The following is a 24,182-nucleotide window of genomic DNA, read 5'->3' as shown; positions in this document are numbered from 1 at the left end:
AGCCACTAGGGAACTCCTGGATTCTGTGTTATGTGCTCTCTCAACACTTGTGTTCTTTGTTGTGCTACCCTAGTGTTATTAGATCAGTTGAATGATTAGTTGAGTGTCTGCCTTCTCTGTTAGGAAATGGCTCTGGGAGGGCAAGGCCTGTAGCTGTCTTGCTTGATGTCACCAAGGTCTAGCATATGGGCAGAGCAGGCATTTGAAAAATATTTATTGTGCATCTCTTGTATATTGGAAGGATACTCTTGTGTTTTGAATGTGAAGGTGTCTGGGGTTTAACCGCCGTTGTTCTCTGTTGCTTATTAATGTACCTTCAGACAATTATATTGAAGGATTTCATCCTCCTCTCTTCCTATCTGTAGTTGAAGGATTTTCCCTCTTACCTAAGGGTGAAACTAATATTGTGATTTACCTAATGGAACCTAAGGAAGGCTTAGTTTTGATAGTGTAGCAACTAGTTTCAAATTGTATCATTTTGTTTCAGAGAGGATGTGGTGTGTGAAATATCTTGTTTAGTTTCAAGAATATGATTTTATGATGAATTGATTTCTGCTGTTATGGTAGTTAGTTAACTTGGCTGTCAACAAAAGTCCGATTACAGGAATTGTGATAATTAGGAATTCAGGTGGGAAAGAGAGCCTTGTACATCTTGATGGTAATGCTGAAGAATTAGAATCCGGCCTTCCCCCCCTATTGTTCATAAAGTTTGATTTTGTTTATCCAGTAAGCATTTATTGAAGGCCCACTCTGGGTCAGTCATGGCACCGGGGCTGCAAAATTAAGCCCTGGGCTAGAATTCCTGCTTTCAGGGAACTCAGTTTGGTGGCGTATGGGCAAGGAAAAAACAGATGTAAATAGTTAATAAATGCAGTTAGGTGAATGCTCTATGCTGTACTATGAGATAGAAGGAAGCAGCTCCAGGGAGTGAGGGATAAAGCTGAGAAAGGCCTCAGAGAGGGGAAGGCAGGGCTCGGTCTAGAGGATGACGCTGAATAGGCCCCAGTTCTCACCAGGTGATGAAAGGGGAGAAAGTTCTTCCTGGAACGAGAGAGCAGTGGGGCAAGTGCAAAGGCAAGGAGGCCTGAGAATATTTTAGGGGAGCCATAAGATGTGTAGGCTTAATGGTGGATTGTCGAGGGATGAGACTGGAGAGGGAGGTGGGGCCCTGTCAGAGGGGGATGATGTTACCCTGTGGATCCTTGCTAGCACTGGGAGATTCCGGAGAGATTCAGGTTGGGTAGATAAGCTGTTATCTTCATGTTAAATACCTCAGGGGATTCTCAGGTACGTTTCGATGCTATGGGTTTGGGGGAGCTATTTAATAATTTTAAACAGGATCTGATTTTAGTTGTAGTTTAGTTTTGTTTCTTGTTTTTTGTTTTTCATTTTTGGCTACCCTGAGACATGTGGAATTCCCGGGCCAGGGATCAGATCCTAAGCCACAGCTTTGGCAACATTGGATCCCTAACCCACTGTGCCTGGCCGGGGATCGAACCTGCCACCCAGCGCTCCCAAGACGCCGCTGATCCCGTTGCTCCACAGCAGGAACTCCGACATGGAGTTAAAACAAAGAAAACTTCACATTCTAGAGAAATATCACTTGTGGATGAATTGTCCTCTATTAGGGGAATGTTTCTGTAATGATTTTAAAGACTAGAACACTTGAGTCACAATGGAAACACAAAAAATTCCCAATCTTTTCATCTTCACTTATTATGACTGCAAGCTGTCTACAATATAATATGTTAATTATGGCGTTACCTAGATTTGTTGCAGTTAATTCAAATGTAACTTGACTTTAGTTGCACCTTGGTCTCCTTGAGTAGATTTGGGGAACTGGCCTCTCCAAACTGGTAAGGCTTATAAGGTATTGTAGTCATCTTAGATATAGATTTACAAATGTCTCATAGAAAGAATTATTTTTGCAGTTGGCAGAGACAGAGGAGTCTCAGAAGGAGTGAAAGAAGAAGGATGGGAAACTTCTGCAAAGTGAGAGAGAGATTAAGTGGTAGGTAGAAGGTTACTCCATTTTTAGGTGCTATTTGGAAGAAACCTTTTCTTTTTTTTTCTTTTTTTAGGACTGCACCTGCAGCATATGGAAGTTCCCAGGCTAGGGGTCGAATCAGAGCTACAGCTGCCAGCCTACGCCACAGCTACAGCAATGCCAGATCTGAGCCGTGTCTGCGACCTACACCACAGCTCACAGCAACTCTGGATCCTTAATCCACTGAGTGAGGCCAGGGTTGGAACCCACATCCTCATAGACACTAGTCGGATTCATTTCTGACGAAGGGAACTCCCAAAATATCTTTTTTTTTTTTTTTTTTTTAGTCAGGTTTGTTACCACTGAGCCACAAGGGGAACTCCTGGAAGAAACATCTTGAGTTGGTTCTTTTTTTTTTTTTTTTCTTTTTTTCTCTTTTGGCCACTCAGCAGCATATGGAGTTCCTGGGGGCCAGGGATCAGATCCGAGCCATAGTCGCAACCTAAGCCGTGCCTGCTACAACCCCAGGATCCTTAGCCCACTGAGTTGGGCTGGGGATCGAACCTTTGTCCCAGCGCTCCCAAGACACCACTCATCCTCTTGCGCCACAGTGGGAACTTCTTGAACTGGTACTTTTTTTTTTGTCTTTTGTCTTTTTAGGGCTGCACCCATGGCATATGGAAGGTCCCAGGCTAGGGGTTGACTCTGAGCTATAGCTGCTGGCCTACAGCACAGCCACAGCAATGCTGGATCCGAGCCATGCCTGCGACCTACGCCAAAGCTCACGGCAATGCCGGATCCTTAACCCACTGGGCGAGGCCAGGGAGGATTGAACCCGAAACCTCATGGTTCCTAGTCGGATTTGTTTCTGCTGCGCCACGATGGGAACTCCTCTTGAATTGGTTCTTTAACTCCGTTCCGAAATATCAGTTCACTGATGACGGCTTGTTTTTCTAGCTGCTGTAATGCTTGAATGTCGAAGAACTTCTCAGCTGAGTAAGAATTTGCCCAGTACCTAAGGGAGAAGAGGGAAGGATGTTTCTGTCAGAGAGGCTGATGGGAACCAAGGCACAGAGGCTGGAGAGACGGTGGTAAATTAGAGGCATCAGGAAGTGGTGGGTGTGGGAGGGACCAGGCAGCCCGGTGAGCTCCTGAGCTCCGGGAAAGAAAGGTGCACCTACAAGAGCACCGTCACTGTTAAGTACCAAACAGTGACAATGAGAATGATAGCAAATATATAACATTTTACCATAGGCCAGGCTTTGCTTTAAAGACCTTGTCTCATTTAAGATTCACAAGTGCTTGGTGAGGTAGAAGTACCATTATTGTCCCCATTTTATTGAGACACAGAGAATTTAAATAACTTGCTCAAGGTCTCATAGCTGAGACTTGAGTCCAGCTGTTCTGGGTCTGGAATCCATGTTTTTCACCCTCTGTTGCCTCTCAGATCTCAGAATGGCATACTGATTCTGCCGTGTAGTTACTAGCTGTTTTGTGCAAAAGATATAAATATTAGAATAAACACCTTCAGTGACATGCTTAATTTGGTTCGTTTCGCATGTTTCCAGGTGGGGAAAATGTACAGTGAAAAAAGAAGAGCTGGGTTAATTTTTTTCTTCCCCTAGTTTTAAATTATGAGCAGGAGCAAGTGGGCTTGTATTTACTAGTCTTATATTTAGTTGACTATTGAGAACATTTCATTTACTCTTAGTTCTAATTAAGGTAAAAGACTTTTGATTACGTGATTAGCTTCGGGTCTGATATTAAGAAGAACCCACAACTTAGCTCTTTGATCTGGAACATAATTTAGTCTCTAACCAGCTTTGCTCATCTGAGAGATGGGGCAGTACCTACCTCCTGGGATCCTTATCAAAATTGGAGGAGTTAATATTGGTAAAGTGCCAGGCACTTAGTGTTATGTTCATGTTAAGTAAATAAAAAATAAAACTTGGAGTTCCCGTCGTGGCGCAGTGGTTAACGAATCCGACTAGGAACCATGAGGTTGCGGGTTCGGTCCCTGCCCTTGCTCAGTGGGTTAACGATCCGGCGTTGCCGTGAGCTGTGGTGTAGGTTGCAGACGCGGCTCGGATCCCGTGTTGCTGTGGCTCTGGCGTAGGCTGGTGGCTACAGCTCCAATTCAACCCCTAGCCTGGGAACCTCCATATGCCATGGGAGCGGCCCAAGAAATAGCAAAAAAAGACAAAACAAACAAACAAACAAAAAACAGCAAAAAACTTGATGTTTGGGCTGCCCTGCTCAGGAACAGGGCCTGGCATGTAGCACATACCAACTCATACCCTGGGAGGTTATCAAGAGAAAGTATATTTTAGGAAGGGAAGAGTGAATCAGTTTTTCAAATACCGCCCTCCTATTTAAGGGTCTCACGTGTTTGATAACCAGATTCCCCAGCAAGGATTTCAAGTTCCCCTTCTTTGGGCTTATCTTCTCATCTCTTGTGAGAGTTTATTTTGGATTGTGTAAGTCTAGCAAGCAGACCTGTTTGTCATCGTGACCTGCTTGTTCTTGTCTTATTGCTCTGGCCCTTCTCCAGTCTTCTCTCACCACCACTTCTCTTCTCTGACTTGTTAGCAGCTATGGCAGGATTCATGGAAAAGGGATTCCATTGCCCACTGAGTCTCGTTCTCTGTGGGTGTGGTTCCTAAAGTCTTGCATTGATTAAAAAGTACTTTAAGAAATTTCCTGTCCCAGAGTTAAGGTAATGCTCCCCTCCATCCCCTGCCTTTTTTCATTTTCAGTTAAGTTTGGTGTTTTTCTTTCCTAGGAGGTTATTCCTAGCATAGTGCCTTACATTTGGTGAGTACCTGCTGATTTTTTTTTTTTTTAAGGGCTGCACCCACGGTCTATGGAAGTTCCCAGGCTAAGGGTCGAATTAGAACTGTAGCTGCTGGCCTATACCACAGCCACACCAGATCCTTAACCCTCTGAGCGAGGCCAGGGATGGAACTCGCATCCTCGTGGATACTAGTTCAGATTTGTAACCACAGAGTCACAGCGGGCACGCCTGCGGAATTTTATATGCTTTGTCTGTTGCTCGCAGGGCAGTATTGGACATCACTGTCAGGAGGTATAAGCGGATAGGGTGCCACGTAGTGTTCTCCCAATCAAGGCAGTGGCATCTGTCGCCTGTGCTGTATCCTTCAGCTGAGGAATTGCAGGAATGTGGTTCATGTTTGTTTTCGCCAGAGCAGTGGTCCTCAAACTTGAGGATGCCTTACAGTCCACTGGATTGTTTGTTAAAAGACAGATGGCTGGGTGCCACCCCCAGGTTGTCTGATGTTGTGTATTTGGGAGGCGCCCAAGAATTTGAGCCCAGTTTGGTAACTACGTTTTGAGAAGCACCTCATTAAAGAAATATTCTGTTGTATTGAAGAGCAGTTCATAAAACTAAGAAATAAATGTCACGGAGTAAGAGATTGTATTACTGTAATGTTAGTATGTTAACTCTCAGGCTTCAGGTAGTCTTGATTCTGTGCATAGGGGCCTCATATCTCTTATTAGAAAGGAGCATGGGCATTCCCTTCATGGCTCAGCAGAAACGAATCTGAGTAGCATCCATCTCCATAAGGACCAGTTTTGATCCCTGGCCTTGCTCAGTGGGTTAAGGATTGGGCTTTGCCATGGGCTGTAGTGTAGGTCACAGATGTGGCTCAGCTCTCATGTGGCAGTGGCTGTGGCTGGCAGCTACAGCTCTGATTCGACCCCTAGCCTGGGAACCCCCATATGCTGTGAGTATGGCCCTAAAAAGACCAAAAAAAAAAAAAACAAAGAAAGAAAGAAAAGAGGATGCCGTTGTGCTGTCATTGGCATATTAGTTTTCTATTGCTGGGTAACAAACTACCACAGACTTGGTGACACAAAAGAATACTCACTTGTTATTTCATAGTTTCTGTGAGTTAGGGCACTGGTTGCCTGGCACCTCTGCTTGAGGTCTTAGCAGCCTGCAGTGAAAGTGTCAGCTGGGCTGTTCTCTCATCTGCAATTTGGGGTCTTCATCCAGGCTTGTGTGTTTGTTGGCAGAATTCAGTTCTTCCCAGTTGTAGAGCTGAGGCTCTTGACTCCTAGTAGGTGCCCACTTTTCCTGGCCACATGGCCCTCACCACAGGCAGGTCACATCATTGCCGCTTGCTTCTCCAGGAGCAGTGAGAGGCTCTTCTCCAAACTTGCTAAGATAGGGTCTTAGGTAATGAAATATATCAGGAAAGTGACACCTCATCACCTTTGCCATGTAGCGTTCTCCCAATCAAGGCAGTGACATCTGTCACCTGTGCTGTATTCTTTTGGTTAGAAGCAGGTCACAGGTTCTGCCCTCAAGGGAACTAATGAATCATCAAGAGGAGGGGCTTGATTATACAAGGGCTCGACTCACTGGGGATTACCTTAGGATGTGTCTACCACAAATTGGAGAGAGAAAAATGTGTATTGGAGGACATTATGTTAATAACAATTTCAGTCTATTGGATCTAGGTAGCTCCTGATTACATTTGAGCCAGGAGAGGGTGGTCTGGTTTCAAACAAAGTGATCCATTTCACAGAAATGTTCCACAGTGACTCAGGAAGGATTTAGTTGAGACCATCCTGTTTATTAACCGTTCATCCGTGAATTTTAGTCTCGTCATCTATAAAACAGGAATAATCTATGTTATCTGTCTTACAGTATCAAACAAGAGAACAGGCATAATTGTACTTTACAAACTGTGAAACGTACAAATGTAGACCTGGTGTTGTTAGTAGGCAAATAGTAAGAGCAACTTCCCCTTGTGGACTAGTTCCTGGGGGACAGTGGTTCCTCTTATCACTGAGGGGGTCACTCTAAACTGCCACTTAAGTAAACATGCAAAGTAGATCATGCATTTATTCATTCATATGTGCAAACATTCAGTTGTGTTTATTGAGCTGGTACTATGTGCCAGATGCAGAAGGGATCTGGTTGGGAACACTTGATCCCCAGGCTGGGGATCAAACCCATGCCTCTGTAACGGCTTGCCGCTGCAGTCGGATATTTAACCTACAGCGCTACAGCAGGAACTCCAACAATATTTATTTATTTATTTGGGCTGTACCTGTGGCATATGGGAGTTCTCAGGCTAGGAGTCAAATTGGAGCTGCAGCCGCTGGCCTACGCCACAGCTACAGCAAAATGCCAGATCCAAGCTGCATCTGCAACCTACACCATAGCTCCTGGCAACACCGGACCCTTAACTCACTGAACAGGGCCAGGGATCGAACCCACATCCTCATAGGTACTAGTGAGCCACAACGGGAATTCCAAACAATTTTTACTAGTTGAGATCTGTTTTATGTTTTTCATGAATGCCTGGCTAGGAGGCCTGGAATGCCATTGCTGAAGAACTCTGCTGAGGGAGTGGCACGTGTTGGCCACGACAGATTCCGCCCCTGTAAAGACTTTCACCTAAATGTGAGATCTTTGTAAAGGGTCTGACCTCCACACCATACCAGTACCTTACCAGACACTGAGCTTCACTGGCAGGGGGACAGAAGAGAGCTGACGTTCCTTTCTCTCTCCTGAATTCTGAAGAAAGGTTGCTATGTCTTTCTTTCATTTAAGAACTGTCTGGAAAGTTGGTAAGAGCAGTAAAGGGTTTCATGCAGTGAATCCAGTTGTGAACTAAAATTGGGTCTTTGTGGCTATCCTGCTTTTTATTCCTCAAAATATGAATGATTTAGAACTCAAGAATTTGGGGGAATAATTAAAAAAAAAATCAGAAACATCCATGTTGAGTTGGCTGACATCTGTAATGTTTAACAGTAAGTGCAGTTTATAAACTATTATGAGCTTGTATTCAGTCTGTACTTTATGGATTTCCATGGTTAACTATAATGTGTTTTATAAGTGTAAAGTGTATGTTTCAGATGGGTAAAGACAGGCTTTGTGTAAAAATCATTTGATAGTTAGAGACCTGTCCTCATTGTATTCATTAGAAGACAAACGAGGGAAATCTTCTTCTGATTGTAGATTGTTAGAGTATTACCATCCATATTAGCATTATTTGAGACAATAGCATAGCCTCAGTCAAATTAAGTTGTCCAGGAGTTCCCGTCATGGCTCAGTGGTTAACGAATCCGACTAGGAACCATGAGGTTGCGGGTTCGATCCCTGGCCTTGCTCAGTGGGTTAAGGATCTGGCGTTGCCATGAGCTGTGATGTAGGTTGGAGATGTGGCTCGGACCCTGTGTTGCTGTGGCTGTGGTGTAGGCTGGCGGCTACAGCTCCAATTAGACTCCTAGCCTGGGAACCTCCATATGCCGTAGGTGCAGCCCTAGAAAAGACAAAAAAAAAAAAAAGAAAAAAGCTGTCCAAAGCTCTGTATTTGGTGCAAGGGTGTGTCAGTTCAGTCAGTTTCCTTATCAGCGTATAAAAGAGGTTTAAAATATAGTACCTGTATAAAGGAAATACTTTTAGGTCCAAGGAAATGTTTCCATAGTTTTCCTTTTGTTAAAGCCAGTTCCTTCTTAAATTAAGAGGAGACTTAGATTTCTAGTGTCCTTCTCAAAAATGGGCACCTTATAGCGTATTTGGGAAGTCGGTAGAGTCGCCAGCCCAGCCAGGATCATCTCTTGCCTGCGATACTGTTGCCATCTTGTAACTGTTTGCACGTCCGCCCCCCACCACTTCCAGTCCATTTCCTATGTTGTAAACAGTGTGACGCTTTGACAATGTAAATCAGGACATGCACTGGGCTTCTGATAAAGTAAAGCTCACTGTGGTCCTTTTGGGTGGTGTCTGTTCGTGTCTCCAGCCTCCTTTCATTCCACCCTGCCGTGCTCCCTAAGCTCTTGCTCCATTGGCCTTCCTCCACTTTGGGGTATTTGCACATTTTGTTCTCTGCTTGGAAGGTATCCTGACATGTACCCCAGCACCCCGACCCCCCGAACACCTATACACCACACACACACACACACTGCTACCTATACAATCTTTTTTTTTTTTGTCTTGTTGTTGTTGTTGTTGTTGCTATTTCTTGGGCCGCTCCTGCGGCATATGGAGGTTCCCAGGCTAGGGGTCGAATCGGAGCTGTAGCCACCGGCCTACACCAGAGCCACAGCAACGCGGGATCTGCAACCTACACCACAGCTCACGGCAACGCCGGATCGTTAACCCACTGAGCAAGGGCAGGGACCGAACCCGCAACCTCATGGTTCCTAGTCGGATTCGTTAACCACTGCGCCACGACGGGAACTCCCAACCTATACAATCTTTATTTTCTCTTTTTAAGGTGTAAATTATATATAAATTCATAGGTCTTAAGTATATGATTTAATGACTTTCTTCCCATGTGTATACCTATGTAACCACCATCCAGATCATGATACAGAATTATTTCTGGCATCTCCGAGGGCCCCTGTTAAGTCTCTCTCACCAAACTGCTTTATGACTTCTTTTCGTCTGTTTCTGAACTTCGTATAAATGGAATCTATAGCAGCATGTTCTCTTTAGTCTGTCTCGTCTTTGACTCATTGTTATGCCTCACGCATTCTTCCCCTGCCTTCTCATCTTGTGGGACTCAGCTCAAGTGTCCCCTCTTTAGAGGGGCTTGCCGTGCCTGCCCTGACAAGGCGCATCCCCCGCCCCAGGTCCTCTTGGACAGCACCTTGGCTGATGCCTTCACAGTATCCATCACAGCTCGCGATTACGACTTGGTTTCTCGCTTACCGTCTGTCTCACACTTGGCTGTAGACTTGGTGGGCACAGGACGCATTTCGGTCTAGTTCACCATTCTCTTTCTAGTGGTCTCACATGGTGCCTGGCAAAATCATAGGCACTCAACACAGGTAATTGTTGACTTGCTAAATGACCGACTGAAGAAGGAACTCATATTTTATTTCCTGACTTGTACTGAAGTTAAACAAAAGGTCTTGAAATTTTCTAATATTTGGCAAAGTGTTCTCTAAGGTAATTCTGGATTTCACTGACTTGATGAAAATCTTTTCTTGTGGGCAAGATAGACTCATTGCCAGAGATGACAGCACAGGATTCTATACCTAAATACAAATGATAAATATATGTACTAAGAGCAATCTTGAGGAGGATGTTTAGAAGGTCTACCTTGCTGGGCATTTTTACAGAGACGTAGGTGAAGGCACTGCTAGCATGACAGCTTTACATGCTGAGAGCTTGGGGGCAAAGCTGGTACCTTAGATCATGGAGTCTGACCCCGAGATCAGAGGGCAGAGAAAGATGAGTGAACTCTAGCTGGATGAAATGTCAAAATGGTGAACATAATAGAATGTGTTCATGTATGTGTAACTGGGTCACCATGCTGTACAGTGGGAAAAAAAAACCGTATTGGGGAAATAACTGTTAAAAAAGAAGAAGAAGAAAATCAAATGGCGAACGTAGGGTCTCACCCTTAGGCTCCAACAGTCAAGCTCACATTAGCACAGAGAAAGGAGGCGAGGCAGCCCGTGTAAGAAAGGCCTGAGGGTCCAGGGGCCTGCGACGGTGGGTGTAGGTCTGCAGGACGACGTTACTGGCTCACCGTGTGAGTGCCGTGTTGAGCCTCAGGTAGAGGAGTAAGTTGTTGAGGAAGAAGAGCTCATAGTCGTGTTCCCTTTGGTACTTCATGCACCACGTGAAACGTTCCTTGTGCCCTGGGTCCCACTTTTGTGTTGGTTTAACAACACATGGATTGTCTGGAGCCCTGGTTGTCAGGCTAAAGCCCCCAGACACCTGTTGTATGAATAAAGTCGTGTTGGAACACAGTATGCCTATTTCTTTCTCTATTTTCTGTGACTTCTCTTTGCTTCAGTGGCAGTGTCGAGTATTTGCTGCAGAGACCAGATGGCCTGCAAAGCCTGGCTTTTTCCAGAAAAAGCCTTCCAACCTCAGATCTGGAGAACTAGACTTAGATGATGACGAACACTGAAACTTTGGCAAAAGAGAAGCAGCAAAAGGAACAAGAGGTTTTGAGAAGTTGTAGGTGTGACAGGGAGAGCCATCTTCAGATATTTGAAACATTATTGTTGGAAGAAAAATTGGACCCTTGTTTGCTTAATTTTGTAAGGGAAATTGTAAACATGATAGGAAGTACAACGTGAGGGGAGGATTTTGTTTTTTTGTTTTTTTTTTTTGAAAGAATCTTTTTTTTTTTTTTTTGTCTTTTTGCCATTTCTTGGGCCACCTTCGTGGCATATGGAGGTTCCCAAGCTAGGGGTCTAATCGGAGCTGTAGCCGCCAGCCTACACCACAGCTCACAGCAACGCCGGATCCTTAACCCACTGAGCAAGGCCAGGGATCAAACCCGCAACCTCATCGTTCCTAGTTGGATTTGTTAGCCACCGAGCCACGATGGGAAGTCCACCATAGGTAGTTTTAAAGAGGCCAGATGATCGCCTTACCTGTTCACATAGCCAGGGGTCGGGCATGAGAGAACGAGACCTCTCCTGAACTCTGGTGGTTTTGAGTTTGCCTTGAAATGATTCTGTCCAGCTCAGGCTGTGGTCCTCAAGCCTTTCTCCAGGGTACTAGCTTAGTGTGGCCCCACAGAGTATAGGTCAGGCAAGCCCAGCAAGCCTTATCAGTGGATTGTTCCTGGTTCAGGTACTCTGGTGTATACCCAAATATCATTCCAATAGAAAATAAAAATATATTTAACAGGCATTAACTAAATCTAGTTTAGCACCTTTAAAAGTTTACATTTTACTTATTTTTTCATGCATGTGGAAGATCTGACTCCTATTGATTCACAAGACAGTTTCAAGTTTCTTCGTTTATACCAAGTGATATATGACCTTGAAAAGGACTCAAGTGTGTAAGACTAGAGCACAGAGTGTTCTTCAGGTTTATTGTTTGCTGCCTTTTGTTATCTGGTATTAAATTTTCTTGCTCTGCTTGAGCTCAGCAGCTATTATTATTAATTATAAAATCCAGTTAGGCAAATTGACCCCCCCTTTTTTTTAAATTGCTTTTTAGGGCTGCAAGGCAGCATATAGAAGTTCCCAGGCTAGGGATTTAATCGGAGCTGCAGCCACCCGCCTACACCACAGCCACAACACCACCAGATCTGAGCTGCGTCTGTGACCTACACTACAGCTCACAGCAATGCTGGATCCTTAACCCACTGAGCGAGGCCAGGGATTGAACCTTCGTCTTCATAGATACGAGCCAGATTGTTTCCGCTGAGCCACAACAGGAACTCCTGCATCACACTTTTAAATCTCAGACACTGATGAGAAAATACTTCCTGCATGTTTGTAAAACATTCAGGAAGATGTTTTTATCTTCAGTTATGATTTTAAAAATTAGATACTCAGATGCTTACTACTTATTTTATGTACATACTGAACATAAATACAATTGAAGCTTTTTTCAGGCATTTGACTAGTATGACATCTTTTAAAAGTCAGCTTGTTGAATTAGGAAAGAGTCCCACTCCCTGAGGGTGAGAATTTTCCCTTACCAATTTTGTATCCCTTCTTCCCACACCTAGTGGATGCTTCCTTCCTGCCAGGCGCTCCATTGTGTATGTGTCTGATGAACAAGTCATCAGCAACACTCTTAAAGTTTTACGTAATTATATACAGATATTTTGTTAAAATTTCCTTTTGAGTTTTTACTAAGTTGCTCAACAGTTGGAGAATACACTTGCATACTGTAACTTGTTTTTGTCTTCCTTTGTTTTTTTTTTTGTTTGTTTTTTGTTTTTTGCTTTTTTAGGGCTGCAGGTGTCACATATGGAAGTTCCCAGACTAGGGGCCAAATCAGAGTTACAGCTGCCGGCCTATGCCACAGCCATAGCAACTTGGGATCCGAGGTGCGTCTGCAACCTACACCACAGCTCATGGCAATGCCGGATCCTTAACCTGCTGAGAGAGGCCAGGGATCGAACCTGCATCCTCATGGATACCAGTTGGATTTGTTACCCCCAAGCCACGACTGGAATTCCCTTCCTTTTCTTTTTTAAGCAGTCCCTTTTCCTACTATAAAAGGATCTGTCATTCCTTTGGAACTCAAAACACAATGAGGCTTACATAGCACTGTGGGCTAGAAATTGCTCTAAGTGCATCAAGTCTGTTATTAGTTTATCTCATCCTTGTGGCAACCCTTTGAAGTAAAGGGTGTGATCCTCATTTTCCAGGTGAAGAAGCTAAGACAGGTTTAGGAACGTGCACAAGCTCGCACCGGTAGTAAGTGCCTTAGCAACGGTGTCAAGGGTCAAGCAGCCAGGCTCGCCTTTGCTGAGAGGGCTGGGGAAGGTCATTGCGGTCAGTGTGTGAAAGCACTCAGTGTGCTGATCACCCCGCCTAGTAGGGGAGAACTTGAAAGCAATACAGAATTTTCTGATGAAACTTTGTAATATTGTAAAAGTTGATCTGAGTGAAAAAAATGCCCGGTTGTGCTCAGCCACCTTTGCCCTGTTCATATTGCCCCTCAAGTTCTGTTACTTAGAAGAGAACATCATGCGAACAGATAGATTCTCTAGGTTATTTTTGTACTGTCTTCATTTGAGAAATATTCGTCTGCTCGCTAGTATGCAAAAGGACTCACTCTGAATGTTTTCTTTGATTTTTGAACAGTACAGTGCTGTGGATACGAACCCGCTCTCTCTGTACGTCATGCATCCGTTTTGGAACACTGTGGTAAAGGTAAGATGATTAATAAGCGTGTAGTTGTGTTTTAGGAAGTTTGAAATATTTTCAGCTGTCTTATGGAGTATTGCAGGTGCACCTGTCCGTTCAGTAAGACATTTAGAGAAACTGCCTTTCCCGTCCTCCCTTCCCTTAGGCGCATACCTTGTGGCTAATCTCCTTGTTGAGGTATGAGCTTATATTCTAGATCTGCCATATTTGTACCCTGCTTTTCAGGTTTTTCTAAAATAAGTATAATGTTATGATTATAAAAGTTTATTGATTATAGGATTATTTAAAACATAGAAAATAGAGAACTTCTCTTGTGGCACAGGATCCAGCATTGTCACCGCAGTGGCTTGGGTTGCTCCTTTGGGGCTGGTTTGAACCCTGATCGGGGAGCTTCCATGTGCTTCGGGGGTGGCCAAAAAAGACCCTGAAAAACAGAAATGCTTATTTCTATTAATTGGAGATTTTGGTGTACAATTTAATGTATGTAACTCCTGTATATGAGCCCTCAGGTTTATAGCTTTTATCATGACACATTTGCAGGTTGTATGTAGTGGACAGAGAGCTTTCTCTAATTATTTTGTAATTATTTAAAACAGATATTTCCTACTTGGTTGGCTCCAAATCTGATAACCTTTTCTGGCTTTCTGCTGGTTGTATTCAATTTTCTGCTTATGGCATACTTTGATCCTGACTTTTATGCTTCAGGTAAGATTATTACTTTAATATTAAATTTAAAATGTCCTAAGTAGAGAAACATGAAATATGGTTATTTTCTGGTTCTATTAAGATGCTCCCAAATGTGGAAAGTTTTAGGTATTCTAAGGGTATGTAGAATGTTAGAATTGGGTATAAAAGGTAAGTTGTGTTTCCACAATCTGTTATGTATATTTCTATTAGGTTCTCGAAACCAACTTGGCTATTGGATTTAGACATGCTATGTAAAAAGCAATGCATTTGGGGTAAATAAAGAGTAACTGGATTTAAAAGAAGATGGAAAATTAGGACTGTGAAGTTTTGCCTGAAAGTGAATATAAACAGGGCCCAGCATACATACTGATGCCAGAAATATTCCTTTCCTTTTTCTAGTTATGGAATCAAAATCCCCCTTTTCTAAGGAGAATGTGATCTCTCTCTCTGCTCAACCTTTGTACTTGCTGTTATGAATTCCCAGTTTCCACGGAAAATGATTGTTAGACCTTAAATATTTATTGGCAGAAGTCTGGACCCTTCTGAGAGGGAGAGGAAAACTGCACTTTGGAGGCAGTTTGGAGGCAGGTTTCAGCCTGTTCCCATCCCGGACTCCAGTGTCTTTTTTTCACCCCTGTTGCTATCTTGATGCCTCCCCGCCACCCCTAACAGCTTCTCCCTTGCCCAGAGCAGAGAATCTGGAGTGTATTTGGGATGTGGGGAGGGGATACCTGGGAGACAGAGTTTATTTTTACTGCTCAACTGGTGGATGGAGTTGAGAGGGATAGAAAAATGGAGATAGGTGAATATTTTCTGCATTCTAAGTTAGAAGGTATATTTCCTTTTCTTTTCTTTTTTTTGGTCTTTTGTGTCTTTTTAGGGCTGCACCCGTGCCGTATGGAGCTTCCCAGGCTAGGGGTCGAATCAGAGCTACAGCTGCCAGCCTACACCACAGCCATGGCAATGCAGAATCCAAGCCATGTGTGCAGCCTACACCACAGCTCACGGCAGTGCTGGATCCCTAACCCCCTGATTAAGGCCAGGGATCGAACCCACATCCTCATGGATACCAGTCGAGTTCGTTAACCACTGAGCCACGACGGGAACTCCCGAAGGTATATTTTTCAATAAGAATACTTATCAATGATGTGGTCAGGAGTTTTGTACTCCTCATGGATACCAGTCGAGTTCGTTAACCACTGAGCCACGACGGGAACTCCCGAAGGTATATTTTTCAATAAGAATACTTATCAATGATGTGGTCATCCGTGTCGTGGGTTCAGCAGACTTTTGTGCACTGGCCTAGAGAAATCAATCACTGACAACATTGTTTTTGTAGAATTTGGAGTTTCAAACACTTAGTGACTTTTGATATTGCAGAGATTTTGAATATTGAAATTCTACATATGCCTATCAACTGAAACTATTAGCCCTAGCTTCTGTGCATGTGATAAAATGGTAATGGAAGATCATAAAGTACCACATGAATAATAATGAGATTAAATTTCATTAAGCATGATTTTGATATTAAGTTTTTTTAAATTATATTTTAATTCTCAGAACAGCCTCAATAATTTACCTTTTAACTAGAAATATTTTCTCTGGAGTTTCCGTTGTGGCTCGATGGTAGTAAACCTGACTTGTATCCATGAGGATACGGGTTTGATCCCTGGCCCTGCTTAGTGGGTTAAGGATCCAGCATAGCTGTAAGCTGCCGTGTAGGTCACAGACGTAGCTCGGACCTGGTGTTGCTGTGGCTGTGGCATAGGCTGGCAGCTGCAGCTCCAATTTGACCCCTAGCCTGGGAACCTCCACATGCTGCAGGTATGCCCCCATCCCCTAAAAATGGCAAAAAAAAAAAAAAAAACCCAACAAATATTTTCTCTGATTAAATAAGATTATTTACTTAGTTATTAAGAGAACTAAAACTATGTAAATATAATATGTATTTCCCAAGTCATACAACTTGAAGGACCAGATAAACCATCCAGTCCCAACACATTTGGAAAATGGAAGGCAGGAAAGATTAAATGGTATAGTCAGGGCCATACTGCTGGTTGATTCCAGGGCCGGGACTTAGAACCCAGATCTCGGAACATCAATTGGTCTATCTTAGGGGGGAGAAGTGAAGTCCAGACATTACAGAACGATTTCAATGCCCAAATCATCTAGTTGACGTAATTTATCTATGCCCCAATCACAAGGTCTTGTTCAGCTAATTAATAGTTTAGTGAGAGAGTATAGATCTTTGTATTATAATTATAAATAACAAGAATCAGATTAAATGCAGCATTTTTAAGTTCTAAAAACATTATTTTTCATTCTAGGCACATAAGTAATTTTCAAGGAAAGATGAACAGTCAGTCTGGAGTTATGATTAAAGCTCAGAAGAAATGCCTGTTGTTTACAAGGGGTTGGGCAGTTATTTGGGTTTGGTCAGAGTTTGCTGGTCTATTTGAATACTTACATAGTTCTGCATTCAAGATACATTGTAAAGTACTTCAACTTCTATTTAATAAGGAGAAATGTTTCTCATGGGCAGCAGAGGCTGTGGTAAGAACAGTGGCACTTAGACTTTATTAAAATCTGACTTGCCTTCCTTTACAGCACCAGGTCACAAGCATGTACCTGACTGGGTTTGGATCGTAGTGGGCATCCTCAACTTCATAGCCTACACTCTAGGTAAGAAACGGACAAATTCTCATTTCCGTCAATGGCTAGTGAAACTGTCAGCAGAGATAACAAAACACCCACTAAATTAACATTTTCTCCCATGCTTAATTCATTTTAACTAGGGTTTATTACTATCCTGTTCAGTTTGGTAAGTATGTTCTCGAGTTTCTCTATGGAAAATATTGTCATTTGCTAGGAATCCACAGAATAAAATAGGAGTTGGCAGACTACCACTTGCAGGCCAAATCTGGCCTGTTGCCTGTTTTTGTAAGTGAAGTCTTATTGGAGCACAGCTCTCCTCATTCTTTATATGTCTATGGCTGCTTTCCTGCAGCAGAGACACAGTTGCATAGTTGCAACAGAGACCTTTTGGCCCTCGGTGCCTAAACCACTTACTATTTAGCCCAACCCAAAAAATATTTGCCAACCTCTGGAATAAGACATCATTTTTGCCTGGAGTTTGAGAAGCAGTACTGACACATCAGGTAATTGCAGAATACCGAGAGAGCTGCCGTAATGGGGCATAGCAGGAGAACAAAGGTGGAAGTGATCAGTTCTCCTTTGGTGGAAGAAGCGACGAGGGAAGTCCACTGTTCCGGGCTGCACTGTCTGCTCTCCAGGAGTGCGTTTCACTGGGATTATCTGCCAGGCTTGTCTTGCATCTCCTATTCCCCCTCCCTGCTTTATTTTTCTCTGTAGCACTTAAAACCATGTGACTCTGTCTGCTCTAAAAATGTAAGCTCCTTGCGGGTGGATACTTTATTTTCGTTATACTGTGTGCCCCGCGTTTAGAACAGTGCCTTTTACATTGGAGGCCCTCAGTATGTGGCTTTTAAATGAACGTGAAGTGACAGATCCTGATGTAAAGTGGTTCAGGTATCTTCAGATAAAAATTATTTGTATTCACAGAACTAGTATAATCTCGTACAGGATTAAATGCTGACCCACTGGATGACCAGAGCTGCAAGAGGGAGGAAGAGAATGAAGTCAATAACCAGGCAAAAGCTTAGTTAAAAGATCTGTATTTAGACAGAGGCTTTTGTGTATTTGTTATTAAAGATGAGCCAGTTTTAAAATTCTGCTCCAGCATGTTGTAGGAGTCTTTTTGAATTACTGTGCCATCTGCCTGTTTCAGGTCTCTTGCAGAATCTTGACCTATCATGTACTGTTTGTTGCAAAATCTGCCTAGAACTAAAAATTTATAATCTTCATTTATTCTGCTAGTGTGACTGTTCTTACTTTTTTTTTGTCTTTTGGCTTTTTAGGGCCACATTCGCAGCATATGGAGGTTCCCAGCCTAGGGGTCGAATTGGAACTACAGCTGCTGGCCTACGCCAGAGCCACAGCAATGTGAGATCCTAGCCATGTCTGCGACCTACACCACAGCTCACAGCAACACCAGATCCCTAACCCTCTGAACAAGGCCAAAGATTGAACCTGCATCCTCATGGATGCTAGTCGAGTTCGTTAACCACTGAGCCATGACGGGAACTCCTGTTCTTACATTTTGCTGCAGAAATATGAATGAGTCTGATCACAGGGTGCTGCTCTAGGTCCTACTGGTGGGTTTTTCATAATATGTGGTATATGTGCTAATGGCTTTTCTTATGAAAAGTATAAAAACCATTCTGAAACATATCTAGACCCCAGACTTAAGGAGATAGAATGGGTTCAATGAGATGTACAAAACCTGGTTAATATATATGGCTCACGAATTCAATATATATATTTTTTCCCTGCCTTTTGTCTTTTTAGGGCCATACCTGTGGCATATGGAGGTTCCCAGGCTAGGGGTTGATTTGGAGCTACAACTGCCGACCTACACCACAGCCACAGCAACTCGGGGTCCGAGCCGTGTCTGTGACCTACACCACAGCTCTTGCAACGCCAGATCCTTAACCCACTGAACAAGGCCAGGGATTGAACCCAAGTCCTCATGGATACTAGTTGGCTTCATTAACCACTGAGCCATGACAGGAAAGAATTCAGAATTTGTAATAGCTGCACACACGTTGCACTGAGAATGGGAAATTAAGCCAGCAAATAATGAGAAAAGACGTTTAGGAACTATTTTAGCTACTTAGGGGTGGAAAAGTTCCCCATCTTATTTTTTTTTTAATTTTTTTATTACTCAAATGAATTTATCACATCTGTAGTTGCATAATGATCATAACAATCTGATTTCGCAGGATTCCCGTCCCACAGCCCAAGCATATCCCCCCACCCCGCAAACTGTCTCCTCTGGAGACCATAAATTTTTCAATGTCTGTGAGTCAGCATCTGTTCTGCAAAGAAGTTCAGTCTGTCCTTTTTTCAGATTCCACCTGTAAGTGATAGCATATGATGTTGGTGTCTCATGGTATGGCTGACTTCACTCAGCATGATAATTTCTAGGTCCATCCATGTTGCTAAAAATGTCGGTATTTCGTTCTTTTTAATGGCTGAGTAATATTCCATTGTGTATATGTACCACATCTTCTTGATCCACTCCTCTGTCGATGGACATTTAGGTTGTTTCATGTCTTGGCTATTGTAAATAGTGCTGCAGTGAACCTCGGAGTACATGTGTTTTTGCGAGTTGTGGTTTTCTCTGGATAGATGCCCAGGAGTGGGATTTCTGGATCAAATGGTAGTTCTATGTTTAGTTTTCTGAGGAATCTCCATACTGCTTTCCACAGTGGTTGCACCAATTTACAATCCCACCAACAGTGTACTAGGGTTCCTTTTTCTCCACAGCCAGAAAGGTTCCCCATTTAATAACAGAGATCTGCAGTATTTGGGCAAGAGTTTGAAATTCATCCTCTCATGTTTCCTTCAACAAATGTTTTTAACAGCCCTCTTTGCCACAGACTGAGCTAAGCACTGGAGATAGTGCTGTGGTGAGCAAAATGAGCATAGTAATTATAAGGAATTTTTCATTCCTTGAATCCGAATCCTTAAAGTTAGCCTAATTCTGATGCACTTAATTTACAAAACTGTTTCTTTGGAGGAGGATTGATTGATTGATTGATTGATTGTCTTTTTGCTTTTTCTAGGGGCGCTCCCTTGGCATATGGAGGTTCCCAGGCTAGGGGTCTAATCGGAACTGTCGCCACCGGCCTACGCCAGAGTCACAGCAACACGGGATCTGAGCTGCATCTTCGACCTACACCTGGATCCTTAAGCCACTGAGCGAGGCCAGAGATCAAACCCGCAACCTCATGGTTCCTAGTCGGATTGGTTAACCACTGCGCCACGACGGGAACTCCTGGAGGAGGAATTTTTATAATTCAGACTCTCCTTCCTTTTTAACTAGGTTGTACCATTTCCTCTCCCTCTTCCCGTTTTTCCCTCCTCATGTTCCCCCCTTCTTTCTCTTCTCCCCTCCTCCACTTTGCTCACCCCCTTCCCCCGGTTCCTACTCCTAAATGAAGGTGCTCCTTTCTCTTTCTCGATCTCCTTCCTTATTCCCTTGCTAATCTGGATCCTTAACACTCTTGAGTTGGCTTCTGTGATAACATCTGGCCGCGACCTGTCTTCTGAGTTTCTAGTAAGTACGCTTAGGTTGACTTGCTTGACGTTACCAGGTGGATATCCTCCCAACCCTTCCTTTCAGCATCTAACATTGTACTCAGCATCCTTTCTCTCAGTCTTGTGCCTTCTTCAGACTTTCTCATTTCTATTAACACTGCCACCCTCTCAGTTACCCACACGGGAAATTGTGGAGATGGTCTTTTTGTCCTTTGCGCCTCCCCTCTCATCTTTTGTTGCATTGTCATTTTTATTTTCTTCAGGCCTCCCCTGCTTCCAGCTTTTCATTCCCACTGCATTCCGTCTCTGTTTAGGCCTACTGAGTCTGGGTCCTCTCCCAGCCTGTCCTTCACACTGACGTCGGGTGGGTCTTCCTGAGGCACTTCACTGCTTTCGCTCTTCTTATTCCCCCGCTCAGATAGTTTCAGGAGCTCTTCATACTCCCTAATACTCTTGGAGTTCCCGTCATGGCTCAGTGGTTAACGAATCCAACTAGGAACCATGAGGTTGCGGGTTCGGTCCCTGCCCTTGCTCAGTGGGTTAACGATCCGGCGTTGCCGTGAGCTGTGGTGTGGGTTGCAGACGCGGCTTGGATCCCGCGTTGCTGTGGCTCTGGCGTAGGCCTGTGGCTACAGCTCTGATTCGACCCCTAGCCTGGGAACCTCCATATTGCCACGGGAGCGGCCCAAGAAATGGCAAAAAAAAAAAAAAAGACATACTCCCTAATGCTCTTAAACTGGTTCAGACCTCCCTGCTGGCCTCTTTTACTGCCCTCTTCGCATACCAGTTTCTCGCTGAGTTAAACTATGTGCGTGTTTTTCTCTGAACATGCATGCGCTTTTCCATCTCAGTGTTTTTGCTGAAAGCCATTCCTTCTGTTGAAATGACGTACTCCCTTTATCTCCCATCTACTGAAATCCAACTCATTCTTTGCGTCCCTACTCAGATTTCATCTTGTCTGGAAACCCGTGTGGCATATCTTAGTCTGAAGAGAACTCGTCCCTTTCTGTGCTCCTCTGTGGTTTGGGATACACTATGTAATTGTCATGTGTTGCCTCCTTCCCCAGTTGTAGACACTCTATGAGGGCACAAACTTAATTTATTCTAAGATGTTTGTAATCTTCACGGCATCAAGAATAGTGCATGGCACAGTTTCATTTCATTTAATTCTCATAGTTACTCAACACCTACTATGTCCAAAGCTTTTTTTGAAAGCACTTAAAATTAATAAGGTGGTCCATCTGTAAAGAGGCTGATGACAAACAAGATGAAACAGGTGTTATCACGGATGTACAGAGTGTTTTTGGATCCTAGAGCAAAGAGTGGTCAGATAAATTATAAAACAACTGTTGAACATTCTCTGGAGGCTTAAGAATTTGTGGCTAGTGGGACAACTTAGTTTTTAAGCAGATTTGGAGGAATTCAAAGCCCAGTTGGAATGCCTCTTTCTCAGATCTGAAATTGACACCATTCAGTGTGATTTTTTTTTTTTTTTTGGCTTTTTAGGGCCATACCTGCGGCATATGGAGGTTCCCAGGCTAGGGGTTGATTTGGAGCTACAGCCGCCGACCTACACCACAGCCACAGCAATGCCAGATCTGAGTCATGTCTGTGACCTACACCACAGTTCACGGCAATGCTGGATCCTCCACCCACTGAGCGAGGCCAGGGATCGAGCCTACAACCTCATGGTTCCTAGTCGGATTTGTTTCCACTGTGCCGCAACAGGAGCTCCCAGTGTGATTTAACATATTTTAATTTTTAGATTAAACTGAGAAAGTATGGATTTTATTTCTGAGCACTTTGCATTGTAGGAATGAAAGATAGGATTTTTGTAGTACTGGCTGCTAATTATACTTTAGTTAATTAAGATTCCTATGATACGCTGATATGTTCTGTTTTGTTCTTGTCCATTTTTTTGCAGAAGACTTTGTGCATGCGGGTGTAGAGATTGACCTTTTCTTATGGCAATGTGTTTTTGTTGCAGATGGTGTGGATGGAAAGCAAGCCCGTAGAACCAATTCCAGCACCCCGTTAGGAGAACTCTTTGACCATGGCTTAGACAGTTGGTCATGTGTTTACTTTGTTGTAACTGTGTATTCCATTTTTGGACGAGGACCATCTGGTGTCAGTGTTTTTGTTCTTTATCTCCTGCTATGGGTAGTTTTATTTTCTTTCATCCTGTCCCACTGGGAAAAGTATAACACAGGGATTCTTTTCCTGCCATGGGGATATGACGTTAGCCAGGTGGTAAGTATGTGTTCTTCCTTAATTTGCAACATGGTCATGAATTTTGGGGAAACTTTTTGTTGTTCCTTCTTTATTGACCTTATGCTTTTTTGGTTAGACCTGTTGGGTGCTTTAAATTTTTTTCTTTTTTCTTTCATATTATTTCTCCGTTATTTATGGGCAATTTTAAATAGGTACAAAAGCAGAGAGAATAATATAGTGAACCCTTATATACCTATTACTTAGCTTCAGCAATTAACACATGGCCAGTCTAGTGTCATGTATACTCTTGCTCCCCCTCCTCCCATTTATTTAATTAATTAATTTTTTTTTCTTTTTGCCTTTTCTAGGGCCGCACCCGCGGCACACGGAGGTTCCCAGGCTAGGGGTCTAATTGGAGCTGTAGCCGCTGGCCTACGCCACAGCCACAGCAACGCAGGATCGGAACCACATCTGCAACCTACACCACAGCTCACGGCAACGCCGGATCCTTAACCCACTGAGCAAGGGCAGGGATGGAACCCGCAACCTCATGGTTCCTAGTCGGATTCGTTAACCACTGAGCCACAATGGGAACTCCATCCTCCCAGTTATTTTAAAGGAAAATCCTGACATTATATGATAAATATTTTACTGTGTATCTCTAGATGGTAAGAGCTCTTTTTAAAGTACATAATCACAGTGACATTATTATGCCAAAAAACTGGCAGTTTCTTAATAAACATTCATTGGAACTATTGATTTTATTAAGAAAGTTATGCATATATAGTTAAATTGTTGGCATTTTTTTCCTTCCTTGCCAACTTTTCTGTGAGTGGAGAGATTTGTTTTCTCTTACTTTATAGGCTTGCTGTGAACTCCCCCTGCCTGCGAATCCTGGCTTTTTGTGTTGCCATTTCGCCCTTCCCACCTGAGACTGCACTAAAGAGTCAGAAGTTGGGGTGTATTTGAAGAAAGTAATTGAGTGGGCTTATTGGATCAACCCATTGATAAAGTGCCTTATGAGGCCAGGCTCTTGTATTGTCTAGAAGTTAGTTATTTTGCGGTGTTGCTGGCTAAAAAAAAAAAATATATATATATATATATCTTAATGGCAAGAAGACTTGCCACAGATTCAGACATTAAGCATACTGCTTGCTTTTACTAAAGCTGTATGTTAGATCGCAGAAAGCGTTATTGACGCCCTGATCTTTCCTGCCGTTAATGCTCCGTATGCTTTTGTCTGCGTTTTCCTTCCAGACTATTTCTATTGTCTACATAGTGACTGCAGTTGTGGGAGTTGAGGCCTGGTATGAACCTTTCCTGTTTAATTTCTTATATAGAGACCTATTCACTACAATGATTATTGGTAAGAAGCTCCATGTTGAAGCCTGTCTTAACATCACTTTGTTGTAAAAGCCAGTGTTTGACTATAACAAGCAACAGCACCCTTCCCTCCTCCCCCACACCCTCTAGCAAATAGAACCACCCTTCGGCC

The 24,182-nt window shown here is 43.3% G+C and overlaps 1 protein-coding gene across 6 annotated transcripts in view; it reads left to right on the top strand.

Moving 5' to 3' along the window:
* Nucleotides 1-24,182, top strand: part of SELENOI (selenoprotein I) — a 42,855-nt gene that overhangs the window by 4,051 nt on the left and 14,622 nt on the right. For 4 of the 6 annotated variants that reach the window (XM_047782471.1, XM_047782470.1, XM_047782469.1 and 1 more), the window contains exons 2-6: nucleotides 13,544-13,612; nucleotides 14,203-14,311; nucleotides 16,901-16,975; nucleotides 22,464-22,726; nucleotides 23,945-24,053. In XM_047782471.1, coding sequence (XP_047638427.1) covers nucleotides 13,544-13,612; nucleotides 14,203-14,311; nucleotides 16,901-16,975; nucleotides 22,464-22,726; nucleotides 23,945-24,053 — 625 coding nt within the window. The remainder of the gene's footprint in view (nucleotides 1-13,543; nucleotides 13,613-14,202; nucleotides 14,312-16,900; nucleotides 16,976-22,463; nucleotides 22,727-23,944; nucleotides 24,054-24,182) is intronic. The other 2 variants (XR_007135193.1, XR_007135192.1) reach the window with 1 other exon arrangement.

The sequence above is a fragment of the Phacochoerus africanus genome, chromosome 5, assembly GCF_016906955.1.
Source record: "Phacochoerus africanus isolate WHEZ1 chromosome 5, ROS_Pafr_v1, whole genome shotgun sequence".
NCBI lineage: Eukaryota > Metazoa > Chordata > Mammalia > Artiodactyla > Suidae > Phacochoerus > Phacochoerus africanus.
Note: the sequence above shows the minus strand (reverse complement) of the source record. Positions and strands in the feature narration are given on the sequence as shown.